At 35.8% G+C, this 24,464-nt stretch overlaps 1 protein-coding gene across 2 annotated transcripts in view; it reads right to left on the reverse strand.

Moving 5' to 3' along the window:
* LOC106671210 (hemicentin-1-like) overlaps positions 1-24,464 on the reverse strand; it is a 283,989-nt gene that overhangs the window by 6,228 nt on the left and 253,297 nt on the right. For both annotated transcript variants that reach the window (XM_024229405.1, XM_024229406.1), the window contains exons 6-9: positions 10,311-10,462; positions 2,579-2,723; positions 2,372-2,502; positions 17-176 (exon numbers count right to left, since the gene is read on the reverse strand). In XM_024229405.1, coding sequence (XP_024085173.1) covers positions 17-176; positions 2,372-2,502; positions 2,579-2,723; positions 10,311-10,462 — 588 coding nt within the window. The remainder of the gene's footprint in view (positions 1-16; positions 177-2,371; positions 2,503-2,578; positions 2,724-10,310; positions 10,463-24,464) is intronic.

The following is a 24,464-nucleotide window of genomic DNA, read 5'->3' on the forward strand; positions in this document are numbered from 1 at the left end:
TTTTTGAAAAGCTTACATTTGACGTCCAGATAAAGGGGGTTACTTTCACCGTCCCCTTCTTGGTTGCTGGCCACGCAAGTGTAAAGGCCAGCTCTCGCACGATCTACATTTTGTAGAACAAGGCTCTGATTTGCCAATATGGTTCCACCATTTAGGTTGTTTGTTACTGGGATACCCTTTAACAATGAAATGCCTTTTTAAAATATGAACTGTCAACAGTTTAGTATAATATGTGTATATAAAAAAATTATATTAAACATTGTGAAGTTTGCAAAGTGATGATTTTCACTGATTCATCTGGCATAAAACCAGCAAGATTAGCTGACCACAATGATTTGATACATCAGGTTGGAAAACCTGTTAGCATTATTGTTCATATTATCAAAGCATGCAGATGATAAAAAATTCAGTAACATCCTTCATGCAAATCCTACAAAATAAATTATATGCTGGCACTATTAATTTATACTGTTGTATTTTCCATAGTTTTTTTCATTTAGATGGTTCATTTGAAAAGGTCTTTTCCAACAAGCATTTATTAATAATTTAGCTTTGAGAGCTTCCTGCTAGCACTTGCTTAAAGTTGTTTTTATATTGGCAAATCTCAATATAACATTATAACTCTATTAGGCAAGTCTTTTTGACAAAACATTGTATTCTACTTAGGCAAATTATTGAAAGTGTAGGTTTACTTAATATTGAATATTTTTTAGGCTGGATAAACAAGTTGTTTTTGCACGACCATTAATTTCACTTTACTGACAAGTGCGCATGAGTTAGGTTAGGTAAGGTTAGGATTGGTTAGGGTTAGGGACGGATTAGGCTAGTCAGGTTTAGGGTTAGTGTTAGGTTAAGTAGTTGATATTGTTAATGGATTTGCAAGAATGTTTCATGAAAATTTTTCTAGCAGTGTGGTTCCAAATGCAGGAATTAATTTGTTATAGAATGATAAATTGAATCCTAGTTTTATTGTTGGATCTGATGGGACTGATGGAAGGTGTGTGCATGTGTGGGATTTGGAAAGTTTAGGGGTGTGATTAGGGTTAGGATGGGTTAGGTTAAGTAGGTATAGGGCTAGTGTTAGGTTAGGTAGTTTTAAGACTTGTGTTAGGGATGGGTCAGGTTAGGTTAATTAATTAATACTGTTAAACAATCTGCGGGAATGTTTCATGAAAATTTTTACTAGTGGTGTGGTCCCGAACTCAAGAACAGATTGTAGTATTGAAGTATTGGTTGATTTGGGCAGTGTGTTGTTCACTGAGGAATTAATTGGTGGTAGATTGAGAAAACTGAATTCTAGTCATATTATTGGACCTGATGGGACTGATAGAAGGAGTGTGCGGGTTGGGTTTAATTTAGTTAGGTTTGGTTGGATTGAAATTAAGGCTACTGATAGGTTAGATAGGTTTAGGGTTAGTTTGGTTAGGTAGTTTTAGGACTAGTGTTAGTGACGGGTTAGATTACGTAAGATAGTTGATATTGTTAATCGATTTGATGGAATGCATTGTGAAAATTTTACTAGTAGTGTGGTCTCAAATTCAACAACAGATTGTGATATTGGAGTAGTGGTTGATTTGTACACTGTGGAGTTCACTAAGGAATTATTTGTGATGGAGTGATAAATGTAACTCTGATCATATTAATGCTGTGATCTCCAGGGCTACTTGGAACCTGGGTTTTATTAAGCAAAAGACAAGATTTTACTGACTCATTTGCCATAAGAGTTTTGTTCTAGTCCTTGTGTAGAAGTCAAATTAAGCTTGCACAAATTGTTTGCAGTTCTTGCGGTTTGGTTGAAGCTGACGGACTTGAGAGAGTTCAGGGGAGGTTTATCAGGCATCCATGTTTAAGGGGGCATATTTTTTATGATGGGGTTTTATATTGTCCTTTTTTTGATACATTTGAGCTAAATATCATTAATTGAAAACGACCCATAATGGCTTGTGTTATCTTTTGCTGGAAATTATATAACAATAAAATTGATGCTCCAGAGATTCTAGCAAAGTTAGGATTACAAATTCCTCAAAGCCATTTTAGAGAGCATTTGTTTCATCAGGATAATCATAGAAATTAATTTAGTTTGTCCACCCCAATAGCGTGGGGTCCAAAATCCAATTAATTTGTCTAGTTTTGATAAATAAAATGTATTGAAAAAATTATGAAGTAAGATTGTACTCTTTTAATTTTCAATTATTGTTTAGAGTTGATAATGTATGAGGAGACATTTTACTCCCATTGTACTGTTATTATGGCCTTCAAATATTGTGTGTAATCTTTTCTGCATTTAGCTGTTTATTTATTTCAAGAATGTTTTCCTATCAGTTTTCTAAAAAAAAATATATATATATATATCAATGTATATTGTACTTACATTTCGCCTCCAACTGACTCTGTAGACCCATGGATTTGATTTGATGTTGCATTCAAAATAGACGTCTACGCCTTCCCGTATCCAGCTACCATTTAAATTTGTGCCGAGCTCCAGACTGACAATCGGAACATCTAGAAAATTAATAAGAAAAACAAATATAGAAAACAATTCTATATTTTTGTTTAAATCTATAATCAATTAACTAACGGTAGATGTTGAGTTTCCAGCCGTCTTCCATTCCTGAATCTGGTATCAGGCTGTTGACTGCTCGACATGACAAGTACTTGCCAGAGTCCTCCATTGTTGGCACCAGACTCAGCGTACTGACCGTCCTATTTCCATCAGTGCTTGTCTGAAAATGCAATTACAATTCAACGATGAATATTATTACATCATAGCCTATGAACGCATAATAAGAAACTTGTAGAAAAGTGAACTCAAATAAGTACCCACATATTAATTTGATTGTACGATTTTTTAATTTGATAGCACGTGATACATTATAAGATAATATATTTGTTGAACTATAATTGTTTAATAACTATTATAGTATTATTAATTTATTATGATTATTATTATTACTAATTATTATTAGTTTTACTGTATTATAATTAATGCAGTAATAGTGAATTAATTTAGAATAATGCCTTCTTGCATGTTAGATTGATACCCTGAAAGCAAGAAAAAGTGGCTACCCTTAATATTTTTAATTATGTCTTAGGCAATACTCCAGCAATTATCTTACAATAATATTTGGCCTGTTTAAACAATTTGAGGCAAATAAAACACAGATAAATCTCCCACTTGTCTTTACAATCGGATTTTGTAAATAAATCTTTGGATAATCAATCTTTGTTGATTTTTCCATAAAGCTTCTTTCTAACGTTCCGGTGGTTTGATTTTTTTTAAGTTGTACCATTTTTAAGTTTCAAATTTGTTTGAGTGATGGTTTTAAGTGATACAGATTCGGCTAGAATGGTAGCATTGTTGGAACATAGAAAAAGTCGTGTATGGCCAGGTTGTTTAACATTCCCAGAAGAACTGTCCAAGGTTCTTCCATCACTACCACGATACTGGAGGTTTCTCGAGAAGGTCTTCATCATGTCATATCTCAGAATGATTGTTTTATTGTTTCGAATGTACTTGTTAATCTACAGCTGTTGAGATCAACCAACAACTTCAACAAGCTAATGTTTGTTTTAAGCACTGTAAGGTGAAAACTTTTAGAAGCTGTAATATGTGCAAGAAGGCCTGTCACTGATCCAGAACTTCTGACAAGGCACAGAAGAGTTCAGTTAAGTTTCAGAAGAAATCACATAAATTTGAGGAAGATTGGAAAAATCTAGGTTTTGTTTGAGGTCTTCTGATAGTTGAGAGAGGATTTGTAGAAGAACAGGAGAGCGATACATCCCTGCAACATTCCACTCTGGAGAAGCTATGGAGGTGGTGGTGTTATGGTTTGGGCAGGCATTTCTATGGAAGGTCGTATAAACTTTATTTTCATCGTGAGTTCCCTAACAGCTGCTCGATACATTGAAGATGTAATCAGAAAAAGTTCTTCCTTACATGCCACTAATTGCTGACAGTTTTATTTTTATGCATGACAATCCAAAACCCACACAGCTAGGATCATTGGTTCAGACTTCAATTTTAAGTTTGGAGTGGCCAGCATGCAGTCGACTTAAACCATATCGAACACCTTTGGGATGAGTTGTCAAAGGGGGTAAAAAGGCGCCCAGTGATGCTGGAGGGTTTTCAATAATTAAAAATGGCACTGTTGGAGGAGTATGAAAATATTCTACAGCACTGCATTCATAACCTCATAAAATCTATGCCACATCGAATGCAATTGGTGATCATCACTCCATATTGAAATCAATGTTTTCTTCTTGGCTACTGGTTACCTGCTGCACCAGAGTCCCTTCAAACGCTGCAGAGTCAACTGACTCACGGCCCCGGCCTTATCTATAGTCTCAACAATACTCAACACCGGCTTTTGTCAGGGCCACTAAAACACCCAGTCACTAAATCCCCAATTACTTCGAGGAATATCAGTACTCTGGGATAGTGTCCATGTAATTTATTAGCGTGTGGTGGAGTTTATCCTCAATTACCCCGAGGATTATCAAGTATTCTGGGGTAATCAGGTTTTTTTAATCTTGTTTCTGTGTATTTGTGTTCCTTATTTGTCTTACTTTATCCAATTGACGAGGCCCTGAGGTACAGAGAGGCTATCAATAGGACAAAGAAAAGAGAGAAAGAGGGAGAGAGTTAGTTACCAAGAAACATCGAAACTTAGCTGAAGAAACAGAAATAGAAAGAAAGTGTTGAGATGGTACAACTGTATAAAAAATATGAGTATGAAGAGTAGCATTTTCCACGAACGCGTCTGACTTGATGAAAGCAGCGAAACTAAACGAACCAGTCGTTACAGGTATTGACCAAACTGCTGACAGTTTACCTCGCAAGTTTGGATTTACAGATTGCATTCATCCGTAGGAGAATTCGGTTTATCCTTGTATTAAAAGTGCTCTGGAAGGAGAACAAGGGTCGGGTTAAGACTGGGTGAAGCAATTACATCGGTCGTTAGGGTGTGGGGGACTGTAACAATGTGCCTCTGCATCCGACTGTAATAGCCTCATAAAACTGCCCTCCCCGGTGGACATTGTGAGATAATAAATTAATTGCAAACAAGGACCTAATTGAGTCTGGGATTCCCGCTAAACCCACCTCCTATCAACTAATTCAAAACTCCCAACTTCCCTCGATTCCCTTCATTATACTTTCAGGGTGGGATTACACGTAATTTCTAAGGTATCTTGTTGATTTATGTCTAGATTGATTGTGCTTTATCCTATTGTTCGGACGTTCGAATCCCCGTTTTCTATCTCAGCCTCTCTAAGGCATCCCTAACATTTTTTTTGTTGATCAACCGTCCGATAGAAGAGGTAAAATTATGGCTTTTATTGAGCGAAAAAAGTCTTCACGACGCCATAAAGATAACATTTCCACGAATGTGCTGGGGACCATTTAAATTGCGAGCTATAGACTCAACAATTGCCCGTTTTGAGACAATGAACAGCATCACTTCGACAATGCTTCCGTCCTCCAAACAGCAGGCAATAAACATGCAGCACCCCTATATTTAACCAGGGCTTAACTCAGACTCGTTGACGGGTTCTCGCCACTAATGGAGAGACCAGCCAACACAAGCCACAAGCAACAGGGTCCTCTCAACAGCTCGCATTAATCGCTCCTCGACAGCGGACTTGACCTGACAACATTCCGAGGACAAAAAGCTGCTGAGAGTCTCACAAAATTGGTCCTTCTCAAGGCCCCTACACAAAAGGTAAACCATTATTGTCGGTAACAAGCAATAGTGAACAAGATAGGGAAATAAATATACACAATTAGGGTGGTTGTTAGTCTGGGAGTCGGAATGATCGATACTTGATCACTTTACTGGGGGCCATCTATTTTAAAGTCCCTAAAGGTGATGTTTGGAAGGCAGAAGCGTTGCCGGATAGTGGTGAAAACTTAAGTAAACCACAGGCAATCACCACAGGGGCAGTTATGTTTTATAAATTAATTTAGAAAGAAGTACTTTATTTATAATTAATTGTCATAGAAAATGCGAAAGATGTGGATTATGTTGGCTGCTTGCTTCATTCATCGTTATAGCTCGTCGAGTAGTGTGATTTACCTTTAAAGCCGGGAACACACCCGATGCTACGCCATGCGACGCTACCCGATGCTACCCGACGCAAATCCAATTTTCCATAAGATTGTACTACCCCCGTGCACATCTGCCCGATCCACGCAACGCTGCCCTACTCTACGCTAGCGATCCCCACTGTCCAGATTTTCGTCGGGTAGCATCGAATACAGTCGAAGACAAAAGAACCGGGCACTCATATTTTTATTCAAACTACGTGTATATTGTCGTTATATTAATTACAACAAACTTATTTTAATATAAACCAAATTAACCGAGATCAAAAGTTCGTAAGTTTTTATAAAAAAATATTTAATTATTTTGGCTAGGAAGAAAATTTATCAAAACACCGGAAAACCATTTATTGATATAATGAATTTAACTAACAATTTATTACATGGTTTTGCTCATAAAATTACACCATTTTCGTCTAGTAGCGTCAGAACAGGACACTCATATTTTTTGTAGTTTATTTCAAACTAGGTATATGTAATTTTGTCGTTATTTTAATTACAACATTCTTATTTTAATAACCAAAATTAAACGAGATCAAAAATTCATGAGTTTTAATAAAAATTATTTAATTATGATGGTTAGGAAGAAAATTTATCAAGACACCGGAATAACTTTATTTAAAACAATTAACAATTTATTAATTATGATAGTGCTCACAAAATTTAACTAACAATTTATTTCATGGTTTTGCTCTAAATAGTGCATTAAGAACAAAAGATGCGTTGCGATTGTGATAGTGATTATTGTGATAAACGCTGTGGACTGTACGCGACTTGCGTCGCACAGATGTGCACACCCCACCAAAACGTGGCAAGGCGTCGGGTAGCGTCGCATGGCGTAGCATCGGGTAAGTGTGTTCCCGGCTTAAATAGCTCCATGTTATTTGGATGATGTTTATAAGGCGGAAACATTGTCGAACTATTGGTGGCACTTGATGGAAACTTGAGCAAGCCACAGGCAATCATCACATTAACAAAGATCGCTCGGGATTTTCTTGGTTCCCTGTTTTAAATAAAAGTCTTCATTTACTCTACATTTGATCGTATTTGTGGATTCATTGGGTACATTTAGTATTTTTCTGTACATTTTGGATTGGCTGTAAGCTGGAATGCTTGGGAGCACCACAAAGTTGTTGTCCATAAGTGCTGTAGTAAATGGTTTGGAAGGTTAAAATAGGCCTTTCGTCAAGTTGTTTTGATAGATGTACTATAACACTTTATCTGTTTTCTTAAGTTGCATACGTGGATTACACGTTGTCCCTTTTCTAGGTAAATCCCTGTCGCTGTAGGAACTAGATGAGAGAGAGTCGGACGTCTTCGAAACGATGTATATGTAAAATCCTAAGTTTCAACTTTTTATAAGAAGTGTGTGGTGTTTAGTGGCTGTTAATTAATGATTATTCGGAGATCGTGAGATGCGGTCTGGTGTGACGTAAGTTTCAGAAAAACATTTTATTTATCGCGCCAACGTTTCGACCTTTATTGAGATCATCTTGCCATTCTCGTGTGTCGTGTTGAGAGTGCCAGTGAGATGTTTATTTATTTTTATAAGAAGAGTGTGTGGTTAGATAATGTTACAATTCAAAGATACTTTAATTGTTATACTCTTTTTTTTTCTAAATTATATTCGATTTTACAGTTTTATGTTTACTAAAGTGTTAATTTTTGCTTATTACAGCTTTATTCCGGCAAATTAACTAAATCATTTCAAATTAAACCTTTTAAACCTCAAATAAAACTTTTTTAACTGCTAATTAACCATTTTTAATTGCAAATTAACCTTTTCTTCTAAGCAACAAAGAAACTTAGAAGTTGATAGGGAATATAAACATATGAAGTAAAATTCCTGTATACTTGAGAATTTTTTAAAAATAAAAAATAATTGGGCACTAAGACCATGTAATAATTACGTGCAATGAAAATTGAAATTCATGCACACAAATATAAAAACAAATGGTTCTTCTAATATTAATTCGAGTTTTTTTAATAAAAAATAATTTGTGTGTTAAGCACTACATGAAAATTAATTACAATTAAAATTAATAGTTATATATAAATAATTTTTTTTACGAGGGTTCGCAACAGCAGAAGTCATATCAACCCACGAGGAGTTGTAAGTATGTCGGGTTCGAACGCAGGGCCGCTGGATTCGAACCCGGGACCTTTACCTTACAGTGATGAGCGCCGTGTCAACGCCTAAACCGTTGCGGCCACCGACGCNATAGGTGTACTATAACACTTTATCTGTTTTCTTAAGTTGCATACGTGGATTACACGTTGTCCCTTTTCTAGTTAATCTCTGTCGCTGTAGGAACTAGATGAGAGAGAGTCGGACGTCTTCGAAACGATGTGTATGTAAAATCCTAAGTTTCAACTTTTTATAAGAAGTGTGTGGTGTTTAGTGGCCGTTAATTAATGATTATTCGGATCGTGAGATGCGGTCTGGTAACAAATATTGATATCATTTAAGTGGTTCCAATAAAGCAATGTATCTATCTTAATTTTCATAATTAAAGATCTTTAATATCCCTAATAGTTCATGAGAAATAGGTTTTTTTTTCTGTACCAATTTCATCCCATCACGTGAAGTGACTTTAGTACATTAAATCAATTTGTATAATTTTCATTCTAAAAGTATTTGTATTATTTTCACAATCGATGCAAATCGATGACTTTCACATCGTACAACACTGTGGGCACTTATTTTTTTCTTACAAAGCCTTAATTTACGAAGCGACATAAAAATTTTGTAAGCAAGTTTAGGAATGTGATAACTACACCGTCATGACTCGTAAAATATTTTATGTAATAGCAATGTATCACATATAAAATTATTTAAAGCACACGACGGACTAAGATACAAGAAGGTAACCTAGGATTTTTACCTAATATCAACTTAATCGCTTAAAAATTGGGTGTCTTCCCCAGGAACTAGTTAAATTAACAACCTACAAAACAAATTATGAAATTAAAAATTTTTGCCTATCACATAGATACAAGGAATGACTTAAAAATGGATGTCTTCCCCAGGAACTAGTGAACAAATGAAAAATAATTAAGGAATATAACAAAGTTGGAGAGGCAGAAATGTGGGAAGGTATTATACCTTCCTCTTTGTTTGAAAACAATTTCTGCCCTCCCCATTTTTCCTGCGTGGTTTCAACTGCATTAATGGGCTTTGTGCCATCTTGCCAAAACCACAATAAAGGCAGAACCTCAGAATTCAGCCAAGATCTCTTCACCGTAGATAGACAACTCGGTAGGCTGTAGTGTCGTCATATACAGGAATGAAAGCGCATATCTTGAGGTTGAGAGTGGTTGAATGGTGCTCTACCAATCAAGCTGAGCTTCTCGCTATCTACGTGGGGCTACAGCATACGCGGACTCAGACCGTGGTTCCCAACGTAAAGATAGCAGTGAACACCGACAGCCGAATGGCTCTACTATCGATCCGTAACAATAAAAATGCCACCCCATTTGCTTGAAAACGGGCTGGGCAGTATTCTTCACGTGGGTGAGCGCTTATACAGATCGTCCCGGTAATGAAGAGGCGGACCGACGAGCCAAAAAAGCGGCAAAAGACGGAAACCTTGAAGTAACCTTTGCTACGATTCTGAGGACACATGTCTATAGAATGTGCAAATTAAGGACCGCTCAATCATGGCAAACCCTCGGGGACGAGACGGAAAACGGTACATACACGAAAGCATTTTTCCCTAATAGCCAATCAAAACTCGATTCCGCCTTCAAAATAACAGCTAAACTGGCACAGGTGCCCCAAAGGCATGGGAAACGCAATACCTCCACCGTCATTACATGACCTCATCGTACACACAAAAACACTGTTCCCGCAATTTTTAAGGCCGCCACAGCCGTTCGAATTTAAAATTCGATCGTGTACCATAGTCACCCTTCATTACGGTAATTAAAAAAAAGGTCATTAATAATTAAATATACTTATAAGAAATACGTTTTGGTCGTGAATTGTTAAAATGAAGTACAAAGTTTGTTGGTTTTTGTTTAATAAATTTTAATACGGGGTTTTTGTTAGATCCTGAGGGCCGGATTTGTACAAATGCCAGGACTTGGAAAAGTGTGCTAATCCTGATTTACCCCTTTGATCGTCTCCATTCGATAAAAAAGAATCTATAGCTGTAAAACCACTTTTTTCCCAGTAAACAAGGATATCTTTTTATCAATAGCCGCTCACCGTCTCCCTGGTGTTCCTCAGTTGTATACTGCCCTTCCACCACGTGATGAGAGGAGGAGGCCGAGCCCCGACCACCTCGCAGGAAATTTCGTACGTGTTCTCACTGCTTAGAGGCCGATTTTGTCCAAGCAGCTTCACCCAAAGTGGTCTCACTGAAAAAAATAAATAAATAAAAATTGTAGTATATTGAAAAGGCGTAAGTCGTAAAAGAAGACAAAGCCGAAATTTTAAATACAATTGTTGAACACATATGAAATTATTACGACATATGTGGTGTTTAGTTAATGATTATTAGGAGATCGTGAAATGCGGTCTGGTGTGATGTAGGTTTTAGAAAAACATTTTCTTTATCGTGCCAACGTTTCGACCTTTATTGAGATCATCTTGCCATTCTCGTGTGTCGTGTTGTGAGTGCCAGTGAGATGTTCATTTATTTATTTTTATAAGAAGAGTGCGAGGTTAGATAATGTTACAATTGAAAGATACATTAATTGTTATATGCTTGAAAATTATATTCGACTTTAAAGTTTTATGTTTACTAAAGTCTTAAGTTTTGCTTATTACAACTCTATTCCGGCAAATTAATTATTAATAATTTCAAATTAAACCTTTTTAACCTCAAATAAACCCTTTTTAACTGCTAATTAACCATTTTTAGTTTTAGGGATTTATAAACATTTTTAAAGTCGGTGGCCGCAACGGTTTAGGCGTTGACAAGACGCTCATCACTGTGAGGTAAAGGTCCCGGGTTCGAATCCAGCGAATCAATTGCATTCCAACCCGACATACTTACAAATGGGCTTTTCTTCAAAAACACCGGCACCCCGAGGTGCGAAATTTCACAAATAAATGTAGGATGTGAAAAAGAATGAATTTATGCAATGCTAGAAAATTTTAGATTTGAAAAATGAATTTATATAATGTTAGAAAATTTTAGAAAAAAGATGAATTTATACAATGCTAGAAAAGTTTATATTAAAAAAATGAATTTTTTTTTTTTTTTTTTTTATTGAATNAACTTAAAATTTTCTAGCTTTGTATAAATTCATTTTTTTTATCTAAAATTTTTTAGCATTGTATAAATTCATTTTTATAATCTAAAATTTTCTAGTATTGTATAAATTCATATTTTTTCACATCCTACATTTATTTGTAATATTTAAACAATGTTCATAAATCCCAGGCCCTGAAGATGATCTCAATAAAGATCGAAACGTTGGCGCGACAAAGAAAATGTTTTTCTTACAATTTCCGAATAATCATTACTTCGACATTTTAAAGGAGAAGTTACTATATTTGCTAGTATTTGAGGAAAATTGCTTACTATTGTCTTCTTTAAATTTTATTTGGAATTACAAGCAGTCATCATTTATAAAAAAATATCATTTTTCCCTGCTAACATACACATATAATAGTCTACGGACGAATAACTTGTAAAAATGCGTAACTTTTTTCTTTATAATTTTTTAACTACAAGGAAAACCTATTCGGCCGAGGCAGTGAAAATAGATGTGGTCTGCTTAACAAATCTATTATTTGAATGGAACAAGGGACGCTGGTTGGTGACGGGTTATTCGTTGGAAAGGATTCGCTTTGGGCAAATCCAGTGTCAGGACCATGCAAGATGTCAACCGCTCGTATGCAAGATAATAATCTTGTACACCAATCAACTCGGTAGTGAGTTAAGAACTGTCGCCCACACAATAACTCATGCCAGTCTGGCTAACATAAGCACGATAATATAAATTATACACTCATTTTAATTTTCTTATGTTTTATTTTTTTATCTCTTTCTATTTCCCAGGGATCTGAATTTTTCTCACCTAAAACTATTGTTACTCATAGTTTTTACATTATTTTTACATTCCTTAGGTACAACTATTCTAAAACAGGTTAATGTTTATAAAAATTTATGGTCAAAACCGGTTGATGGAATTCAGTGACAAGTGCAAATTTTGCGTGAAAACGTGATTTTTCTACGCAAAAACTGAATCCGTTATTGGCGCAAGTAAGATGTTTCAATGAAGCCTTTGGCTTCGGTGGTTTGTCTAATCGATTATCACAAAAATTCACTATAAGCTTTTTCAGCTTATTTTTTTGTTGTTATATATTCTTTTTCGTTTTCCCCCCTTGAGATGGTTCGTGTAAAATTTAAAAAGGCAAAAAGGTTTTGACTGGACCAACTTGCAGCGAATGAGAAAAGCATCGTTAGTCAAGAGGGCGCCGAAAAAGGATGCACATCGAACACCAAAGCCAAAAGGAAGTAGAGTATAAGAACCAGAAAGTGAGACCATATAGGGCTGGAGAAAAAAATTCTAAATAAACTATATTGTTTTATGTTTCTTAAAAAGTCACAAAGAGTGAAAAGAAAACAAATAGTAGATGATGGGGTTTGGTCTGCGAGTTGGCGACTCATGTTGAACCGGCACAACGCGTTTGAATAACTCAAACAAAAAACCCGCGTGTGAAGACAGACCCAGTAGTGCCCGTGTGCCGGTTCAACATGAGAAAACAAATATTTAAAGTGAAAAAATAGGTAAAAGGAATATGAAAATGACCAAATTGTTGGTACTGCTTGCGTACTCTCTTCTTCTGAAGCTATGAAAGCTAATTTCAACATTTTTTCTTGTAAATACTATCAGGCGTGACGGGTTTATTGGATCATTTCTTTTAAGTTTCTTGTACCATTCAAATAATTAATAAGTATTGCTAGGCAAATAGAAACCGTCCAAATGGAGTCGACGGATTTCACCCAGGATTGAACACTCAGCTAGAAAATGAGTAATATTTTCGATAGCTCCAGAATTGCAGAGAGAGCAAATTCCAGAGCCTCCCCGAAACGACTGAGCCGAATTCAGATGTTATAGCTCGCACGGCATTTTAAATTGCCAATTCAAATCAATTATGAAGTTAACGTTTATATTATCTTTGTAAAAATCGAATAAGGCAACAGAATGAGTTTTTTACATAGCGATAAATGTGTAGATCAATGAAAAAAAGAGGAGCTCAATAAATTTATTCAGGTCGACGTGCGGAAGGCATTTATCCCTACCCGAATTAAAACCGTGCCAGTAAATTTCTTTGTTTAAAGGCCCCCAGACGCCCGTTATACTCCATGAGTGAGGTTGGGGCGGTCCCAAAAAGTTGGACTTTGGCCGAAGGGGGTCGCAGACGCCCGTCAGACTCCATGAGTGAGGTGTGAAGCGGTCCCAGAAAGTTGGACTTTAACCGAGGGGGTCGCAGACGCCCCTCAGACTCCATGAGTGAGGTGTGAGGCGGTCCCAGAATGTTGGACTTTGACCCAGGCGTTCCCACTGACCATTTTGTACTACTGCTAGGGCTAAATCTTCGACAATCATGGTTAGCTGGGCGGTGGTAGATTGTCATGACCTGAAACCAAATTGCTCTGGCATAATGATTGTCATGTGGGTAAGCATAACACGTTCAAATACCTTGCTGACACAGCTAAGACGGATAAAAGATAAAGCAATTCCTGTTAAGTCGGAGGGCTTAACGTCAAACTGACTAAGGACCGAATCACATTACAATACTTTTTTGACCGTAATTTAAGTTCTGTGGGATAAGCCGGGATTCAAACCCAGAACCACTTGGCAACTCCGGTCCCCGTTCGATGCATGAAAGCCTAACATACATGTGTATGCTTTTACAATTATTTTTTTTTTTTTGGGGGGGGGTTGTATATAAACGGTAATAACTGAGTTTTTAAGTTGTTTGAGCGAAACCCATTTCGACGTCAGGTCAGGCCGACCCATAAAAGGAAAAGGGTTATGTTTGCGTAGCAAGTGCGCTAACAAACTGAACGCGAGTGTTTACATTAATTGCCGGCGCAGAAAGTTTACCAGTTATTGCAGAAAGGGTTGAAACGAGTTGAAGGGACACCACGGGGAAATCCAAGGAGAGAGCAAGTTTTGTTCGTTTAAAAGCCAGAAGTTGCCTATCAAGCCTTCTTATCTGCTACCCCATACAGGTACCGTATCTCCGACAGCGTTTGAAACCCACATGCACTACTCGCGGCGTCTACGCCAGCACAGCCGATCATTTGAAGTTTGAAGATAAGCTATTTATTGTAGGGTTGGGAGAATGGCCGTTTCCTAACAATGTCCTCTAATGGCGAAACTTTATGGTGACAATAGTTAACATACGTTTTCACATCGAATTACTTGTCATTTGTACAAAATTAAATTATCCGACGTTAGTAGGGCTAAAAAAAATAATTCGCGTGTGCAGGTGTTGCAAATTAAAATTTATACGTTATTTCAATTAATTATTATTTTATGAAAGTTCTTGGTTGAGATGATGAAGTTAGTGTCACGAACGGGATTCGAACCCACGACCTTCGGCTCAGTAGGCCGCTGCTATAACCACAGCTCCCCGTGGCCACTTCATACATGTATCTCCGAGAATCGAATCCTGATTACACGACATTTGAAAAATGGCGAAAAGAGGTAAAAGTGCGAAAGATGGGGAGTTGGTGTCCGAGTGGATCGAAGCCACGATAGCTCAAGTGGTTAGAGCACCGGCGTATTGAACATCTACCCATTCTATCTTTATTTATTTTTCAAAATTAACATTGTTTTATGTTAAAGCAAAAATCAAACTAGTATTTGTAAAAGTGTTATATATATATTAAACGGTTTGAAATTATTTTTCCTTTGAATTCACTCCCAACGAAGTATCCCATATCATAAGCCATCTACCGTAAGCTCTTGGTTTCGACCTGATCACCGCAAAAATCCTTCGGCAACTACCTCAAAAAACGGTATTTCCTTACCTGCATTTATGAATGTGTCAAGAACAAAATACTTCCCATCCCAATGGAAATTTTCACTCATCCGAATGATTCCAAAGCTTAAAAAACCCCTTTACCTTCCATCATCAGACGGACCATTTAGTTGATAGCCTACAATAGGCAAAATCGTACAAAATCTCCTCTTTAAACACATTCTTCCCATCCTTCATTCCTGTAACCTAATCCCTGATCAGTTTCGGTTCGGACGTTCTCGTTCCACAGTTCAGCAGCGACATCGCGCCGTAGACTTAAGCAAAAAGAGTTCTGCTCCGGCTAAACTGAGAAGAGTGGTAGGAATACTAACCGGTCGCTGGCATTTGAGAAAACATCTACACAACATGGGCATAAACAACGATGATCCCATCTGCAGATTATGTAATGAGGAGGAGGAAACAGTCACCCATATCATCTTCGAATGCGAAGCAACAGCTCAATGGAGATTTAACGTAACATACGAAAAAAATCTAAGGAATACAATTGTAGTAGCGACAGTCAATGAACTGATACTTCTAAAAAGAAGGATCGAGTCTAAGGAACTAAGAAGGTACAATAAGCCACAAGGCTCTGCAGTGCCTGAGGAGCAAAAACCCCGCTTCCTATCTCCTTATTACCATACCATACCTGCTCCGGCACTCGGGGCTGCTCAGGGAGCTAAAGAGAGCCTTATTACATACTACCTAATTCTAAAATCCTACTTATCCGACAGATACTTTCAAGTTATCACTGGCACATCTCTATCAACCGGATATCGCACAGATGCAGTTATCACACAAGATAGTATCTTAAGACCATACACAGTATCCACAAACCTACTTTTCCTGGAACGATCCTTACCACCTATTCCGATGATAACCTTTGCTCTCATAAAGATCCTGTCATCCCTACCAGAAACCTGCAAACCCTTGTCACATCCCTTGAGCCGTGGTTCAAGCGGCTTAAGAGGACAACTCACAAAATTGTGAACAATTCACTTTAGCTATCTGGAGAATAACCACTGCTCCAATCTACTACAATTGTATCCCTTTCCAACCAACTAATGTAGTCCGCTTTCTTGGGCTATACATTGACAAACGACCTACATGGAACCCATACACACTGCACACACACACACACACACACACGCACACAATACAAAAGTCAAGAACTAAACCGACGACAAACGATCAAAATTCATTTATATTACCATTATAAGATTCTTTTGAACTTAGGAGTTCAACGAGTTAACTTCAACCTATACATTTCCGAAATCCAACAATTTTCAATAAAATTTTCCGAACCATCGGATTTTTATGTAACCAATCTTACCATTCAAACTGAACATAACATCCAATATGTTTATACACTCTCATGTTAGCAACTTCCACCTCACACCCTTCTAAGCAATCCTCTCCGACCTTCTAAGTAACGATTATTCGGAGATCGTGAGATGCCGTCTGGTGTGACATAGGGTGATCATCTTCACAAAACACCACACGAGAAGAACGAAGAACATGGGAGTCTATGAACAAATTTCAACTACATATGAACACCAAACAAAAAGTATTCTGAAGGACATCGCCAACAATGAGAAGAAACTCGCATCGGCTAACAATCTGAGAACTTTTTGTTGAAATGCAGACAACACAAGACCCTGAAGATGATCTCAATAAAGTTCGAAACGTTGGCACGAAAAAGAAAATGTTTTTCTAAAACCTACGTCACACCAGACCGCATCTCACGATTTCCGAATAATCATTGAAGATTCGTACCCTAATACATAGAAGTGACTACTAATGAGTCCTTTTTTTCTTATTTATATATTTTTTTATATGTTTCGGATTCATTTTGTTTTATTTTGTATTCTAAAATATCGTTGAATTTAAGTGCAGCAGTTAGTGCAGGTGTGATTGAATAAATAAATAAAAGTTTTTCATTGAAGAGGATGTCGTGTGAAGAAAACGTAACTAATCTCAGGTAGTTGGGTCTGAAGCCCGGGGTTCTTCCAATAACTTCGACATTGTTTAAGGGAGATAGTACACTTCCTGTAACGATTATTAATGAGTTCCTACCAACTGTGTTCTTATCAATGCTAACTTCGAGGTGTTAATATTGTTCACAATAATTCAGATTTCACAGGATTCAGATGTAGTCGGTTGTTTAGACAATTTTTTCTGACAAAATTAAGTTAAAAACGAGGAGAGGCAAACATCAGCTAAGGGAATTATAATTCAATTTCAGACCCTGACGTTTTAACAAGAGGGTCGAGAAAGAGACACATATATTTGCGGTGGTTGTCTGCGAGGCTTTCGAGTCCGGGGAGGATCGTAAATTCGTCTCCTTTTAGAATATTTGGATATTTACAAGTGTATGAGATGCAATAGATCAAGGAGAGCAGTTTTTCAGTTTTAGGATCGGCACAGTCACCCTTTCTGAGGCTACTCTTCATTCCTAAGTTCAGATTTACTGGCGCGTTACTCTAATCTCACCGTGGTCCCTTTTTGTTTCCCTCGAATACTTATATTATCTATTGACGTTGGAGACTCACCAGGGGTGCCGAGTTGGAATGCGAAATTCCAATTTGTTTTCTTCTACAAGCTTTTTTCAGTATATATCTTTCACAGTCTTCTTTCCCTTTAGATTTTCTTATTGGTACATCGTTTGTTGCGTTAAAAGTACATTAAGTTATAATTATAAATATAATTAAGTATATTAACGGAGGGCGTCGGTGGCCGCAACGGTTTAGGCGTTGACACCTAAAATCATCACTGTAAGGTAAAGGTCCCGGGTTCGAATCCAGCGAATCAATTGCATTCCAACCCGACATACTTACTGATGGGCTTTTCTTTAAAAACACCGTCACCCCGAGGGTTGATATAACCGCTGCTGTTGCAAAGTCCCGTAAAAGAAAATTATATTATCATTGATATAATTGTTTTGATGCAATAGAATTCTAAATTTTGTGTACACGTTGAAGCTTTTTGAATGCAATAGCGTTCACTTTCAGCATTTCCTCTCTTTCTTGCTCGTATAAATCATTGCAACGTGCAGTAGGTCATTAACAACACCACAAGCTTCGTGTGGTTTGTTCGATCTTTCCTTGTGAAGTCATTACCTTCGGACCACTTTCTAGTAAGGACGGGGTTGACGGTTTGATTAAATTTACCTGCCTGGATCCAGTGCAAAGAACTTCAAGTGTTGGTACTTAGGCGTATTCGAGTCTTTCTACCATTTCCTTTGCCAATTTATGGACAATTTCTTGTGGTCGACCCTTGAATACTCTTCTACTCACCAAAAGTAAACCTTAACATTTTTTAACTTTTTGACTGGTGTAGTGGGTCCACTGTGGGGATTAGAAGGTGATTTGTGTTGAAATATAGCTTTTTGCGCCAAACTAACATTTTTTAACCTCAAATTGACCCATTTTTACTTCAAATTAACTTCGTTAACTTCAAATTAACCATTTTTTAACTTCACATTATTTTTTTAAATTTCAAATAAAGCTTTTAAACTCTTTCATTGAAGCAATAACCTAACTTAATTAATTAAACTAACATACTTAATTAAAATTAAAAATGATAAAAAATTAAATAATAAAAGAAATCTTCTTTCTTTTAATTTGAATTTTTTTAAGCATGTTGGGCTTTCAAATTAATCATTTTAAACTTCGAATCAACTTTTTTTGACTTCAAATTAACCCTTTCTTACTTCAAGTTTATTTTTTCTAACTTGAAATTAAGCATTTTTAGCTACATATTACTTTTTTTTAACTTCCAGTTAAACTAGAGGGTGATTTGTGTTGAAATATAGGTTTTTGAGTAAAATTAACACTTTTTAACTTCAAATTAACCCTTTCTTACTTCAGTTTACTTTTTAACATTAAATTAACCATTTTTAACTACATATTAAATTTCAGTTAAACTTTTTTATTTACAAATGAACCCCTTCTTTAAAACAATAACATAACTTTCAAGACGATAAGATAATTGATTAAAATTAAAAAAAGGATAAAAAATTAAATAATAAGCTAGAATTATTCTTTTATAACATTTTTTTGGACAAATTTTTAACTTCAAATTAATCATTTTAAACTCCGAATTAACTTTTTAAAATTTAAATTAACTCTTTTTAATTTCAAATTAACCTTTTAGTTAAAGGAATAAAAAACCTAGGAGACGGTAATTTAAGAAATAAGAAAAAGAAATATAAGCATATAAAGTAAAATTCCTGTATTTTTGCGACTTTTGTTTAAATATAAACTAACTAGTCTTTTAACAGACCATAAGATAATTAATTATAATTAAAACTTATAAAATCTTATATAATAACACAAAGAATTCTTGTTTTATAGCTTTATTATGTCAAATTAATGCTTGATAACTTCTAATCAATCTTTTTTAATTTTAAAATAACCATTTTTAACTTCAAATTAACTCTACAATTAAATTCATTAATTTCGTGGTCCGCTTGACCAATTAATATATTACAATTAATTAAGGTTTTTGGTTNGTGGTAGAGCAGCGGCGTATCTAGCCGAAGATCGTGGGTTCGAATCCCGCTCGTGCCATTGACTTTTTTATCTCAACTAAAAACCTTAATTAATTGTCTATAATTAAAGCATAAAAATCAACACAAAATGGTTGATCCATTGTTTTTACATTTAAATGTACAGGTATCTCTTAATTTTATTAATTATTTTTGATGTCGGTAGTAAGAAACCAATTATTTTATATTAAAAAATCTCGAATTAATATTGGAAGAATCCTTTATGTTTATTTTTAAAATTAATTTAAAATGTCAAATAAAAATAAAATTTCAAATTCAAATAAAAAATTAATTTAAAATTTAAATAAAAATCTCCCCACGAGAAAGTTCTGGGTCGTACCACAAGCGCACAGTTTTTTCTTTAGGGCCTGGGCCAATAGTGAATATTTTAAACAATTTTGGACAAATTGTATTTAAATCAGGTCTAAAAAATGAATTTACTAAAAGTAGACAGGAATTGAGAATAATACTGTAAAATTAAACTTTTCTCTTTTAAGGAAGGGCTTTAAAATCTAACGTGCAGATTGTTGTAATAAATATTTTTGCTATACTTCTGCGTGATTGTGAACCATAATTAAAGGTGGTGCTTAATTTTTATTTTGCTAGATCCTTTTGGTAAAATTCGTAACACTCAAAAAACATGTTTATAAATAAAGTTCCGAAAAGAATATACATTTACGAAGAAGTGAACCGACAATTTTTCTATTATACAAGAAAAGGTCCAATGCTTAGCTTTCTGTGGCCTTAAATGGTGTGGAAGGCAAACGTGCTTTTTATCCATATTAAAAAAAAAAAACATTGACGAGGAAGCTGGCACTCGCTTGGGCGCATGTTTAGACATTAAACTTCAAATTTGTTACAAATAACAGCAGGAAAATAAATTCTCCTGTTTTTTCATTGCATCTAATCGACTGAAACCTAGCTCGTTTTAGAAATCTATAAAATATTTCACTCCTTATGGTACAAAAAGAATTATTAACCTAATAATCAATGTGTGGTGTTTAGTGACCGTTAGCTAATGACGTTTCTACATTCTACAATGTTCAGTCTTGAATACACAAAGTTCATGAATTATTTACAAGAAAAGTGATATAATTAGTATTATTCGGAGATCATGAGACGCGGTCTGGTGTGATGTAGTTTTCAGAAAAACATTTTCTTGTCGTGCCAACGTTTCGATCTTTATTGAAATCATCTTCAGGGCCTGGGATTTATAAACGTGTAATACATGTTTTTTATCTCGACCAATTTCATAAATATTAATTAATTTAAAAATGTTAATTGGTCAATCGGACTACGAACTGTAATGGATTTAATAAAACATTATGTCACTGGCACTTTCAGCACGCCACCCAATAAAGACAAGTCTACACAGAAAACAAACATTTTGAGTGAGTACAAATATTTTGATACAAAATAAAACAAAATGAATCCGAAACATATATAAAAAAAAAAGGAGGAACTACTCATTAGTAGTCACTTCTATGTATTAGGGTACGAAGGTTACTTTCAATGATTATTCTGAAATCGTGAGATGCGGTCTGTTGTGACGTAGGTTTTAGAAAAACATTTTCTTTATCCTGCCAACGTTTCCATCTTTATTGAGATCATCTTCAGGGCCTGGTATTTATAAACATGTAATACATGTAAGATGTGAAAAAATGAATTTATAGAATGCTAGAAATTTTAGACTCAATTAAAATATTTGTACTCATTCAAAATGTTTGTTTTCTGTGTAGACGTGTCATTATTAGGTGGCGTGCTGAAAGTGCCAGTGATATATTAATGTTTTATTTTATTTTATTTTGTTTTTTATTTATTTATTTATTTTTTTTTTTAAACGAGGGTTCGCAACAGCAGAGGTCATATAAACCCTCAGGGTGCCGGTGTTTTTGAAAAAAAGCCCATTTGTAAGTATGTCGGGTTCGAATGCAGGGCCGCTGGATTCGAACCCGGGACCTTACCTTACAGTGATGAGCGCCGTGTCAACGACTAAACCTTGCGGCCACCGACGCCCCCTATTAATGTTTTATTAAATCCATTACAGTTCGTAGTCCGATTGACCAATTAATATTTTTCAATTAATTAATATTTATGAAAGGTATTGGTCGAGATAAAAAACATGTTTATAAATCCCAGGCCCTGAAGATGATTTCAATAAAGATCGAAACGTTGGCACGACAAAGAAAATGTTTTTCTAAAACGTACGTCACACCAGACCGCATCTCATGATCTCCGTATTATACTAATTGTACCACTTTTCTTGTAAATAATTCATGAACTTTGTGCAATCAAGACTGAAGATAGTTGAATGTAGAAACGTGTATGCCATATCAGGATGATTGTACCAAAAAAAAAAAAAATTAAAAAGTAAACAAATTTTCACAACAGTTGAAATATAATTAAATTTTATTGGTAGAAGGACACTTAGGAGAAATAATGTTAGTTGCAAGAGAAATGAAAACTTTCAGTGACTCTACTCTGTTTTAGTTAGGCTGTGTGGGACATCGATATTTTTAGCTCCACCTTTCTTAGCTCGATATATAATTTAAAAAAAAACTGATTGTAATATAGAATTATAGAACGTAGAGCAATGAAGGATTTAGCACATCGGTTTTTTTATGAAGGTGTAATTCTCCAAGTACATATTTTACATCCAATGTATCTCACCTATTTTATTTTATAAATCAACCGTCGATTCCTTTCCCCTGTATGCATTCCTAGTCCAATTGTGATGATACGAGAGTAAAAATGAGGTTGGAGTTATGGAGATAAAAGAGATCTCGACCGTTCCCTGCTGAGGGGGCGAGAAGGACTATTTATGTTGGCCTAATGCGGGGAGGCAAATGACAGCGTCCCATCCAAAACACATCAAACTCACACCTCGAAAACAATCACATTAACCCCTCCAAAGAAAACGTGGGGGAAAACGGCGGCTCTCTTTTTATGTGTATTATACAAATTAAATTCACAGCCGACCAACCAACTTCCCGTAAACAATTGTTTTCTTACAGTTTTTAAATCTTTAAAAACCTTCTTGCAACTTCTCCCCGCTAATGTTTTTTTTTATTACTTCCCTTGAGGTGGATTCGCTTTCTTTCTTTTGCGGTTAAGTTATGTTTATCGGTATTCTTATTTCGACGTGCTGTATAAATCAAGTGTATGTAATTTTTTTCGTGTCTTTTGTTTGTTAAAATATTTTCACCCCCCCAATTAGTTTGTATTCCGTGATTTATTCTTCGGTTTTTATTGGTGACTTCCTCCAGGCTTTCTCCTAAATGTAGGCATTATTAGTGAAAGATTATCCGCTGTTGACCAAAATATTACTGAGAAGTTTATTTTTGAGGTTGTACTTTGGCCGTTTTGATACTGTATATTTTTTGACAAAAAGCAACGCGTATGTTAATTTCAACTTAACAAAAAAAAAGTTTCGGACGAAAAGTATTAAACGCGTTTCGTACCAGGTACTAGGAATATGAAAAATTAGCTATTTTAAGTACATTTTTAACATATATTCTGCCTCCCTCATATATAATGATAAACAAAATAATAAATAATATATTTTTATATATTAATAAAAGTTTCACTTTTTTCACGTTTAATAATGGAGTATTTGTCTAAAAAGGTAAAAAAGTAAATCGCTAAGAAAAATGAAAAAAAAAGATCAGATAAAATTTGTTTTAGATTTTCAATTAAAAATTCAATATCGCTTATTTCCTCCTCTTGCCTCAATTGCATCTCAAAGCCGCCTCGGCATACTTTCTACCAGTGTGCAAATGTCCCTTTGCTGGAGGTTAGACTATTCTTCAAGAAGAGTCCTTTCAAGATCGTGGATTGTATGAGGAAGTGATGGACGAGCTCTTACTCGTTTTTTGAGGTTAACCCATAAATGTTCGATAGGGTTAAAATCTGGAGAGCGAGCTAGTCAGGCTAAGACCCTGATGTTATGCTGTTGAAGGTACGTTTGAAGGTACGCCATGTGGACGGGCATTATCGTGCATTAGAATAGGATTGTCGCTGATTTCATCCAAGATAAGCAAAGCATGATGTTCCGAAATTTCATCCGCATAGAAAGTGGCAGTCAGAGACCCTCCACGAACAACAACCAGCAGTGTGCGACTCTACATTGAAATTCCCGCCCACACCATTACTGAGCTATGTTGAAAAGCACTCTCTACACGACACTCAAGAATGGCACACTTACGCAGAAAACAAACACTTTGAGAAATGGAGATGATCTCAATAAAGATTGAAACGTTGGCACGATAAAGAAAATGTTTTTCTGAAACCTACATCACACCAGACCGCATATCACGACCTCCAAATAATAATCAAGTAACGGTCACTAAACACCACACATTTCTACACGAGAAAACTGAAGATGATCTCAATAAAGATTGAAACGTTGGCACGATAAAGAAAATGTGTTTCTGAAACCTACACCACACCAGACCGCATCTCACGATTAATGAATAATTATCGACTCACGGTCACTAATCACCACACATACGTTGAGAAGGTTGGCTGTGGGAAAAATTACAGGCTTCATACCTTTCATTTTTCCTTCGCCACACTCTTTCACGCTCATTTGGAGAGATCGTAGAGCAAATGTCAACTCATCTGTAAAAACAGCAGACCAATCGTCCAAAGACCAAAGGCTGTGTTCTCGAGCAAATGCGAGCTGTGCAACTCCGTATGCACTGGTAATTCTGGTCCTCTTACAGGGTGAAAAGCAATCAGTCCATGCCGATTTAATCTTCTTCGAGAAGTGCGTTCAGAAATTTGGACATCTCGAACTTCCTGAACTTACCGTAAGGCGTCCA

Source organism: Cimex lectularius, unplaced genomic scaffold (genome assembly GCF_000648675.2).
Source record: "Cimex lectularius strain Harlan isolate CLEC.00 unplaced genomic scaffold, Clec_2.1 scaffold242, whole genome shotgun sequence".
In the NCBI taxonomy this organism is placed as follows: Eukaryota; Metazoa; Arthropoda; class Insecta; order Hemiptera; family Cimicidae; genus Cimex; species Cimex lectularius.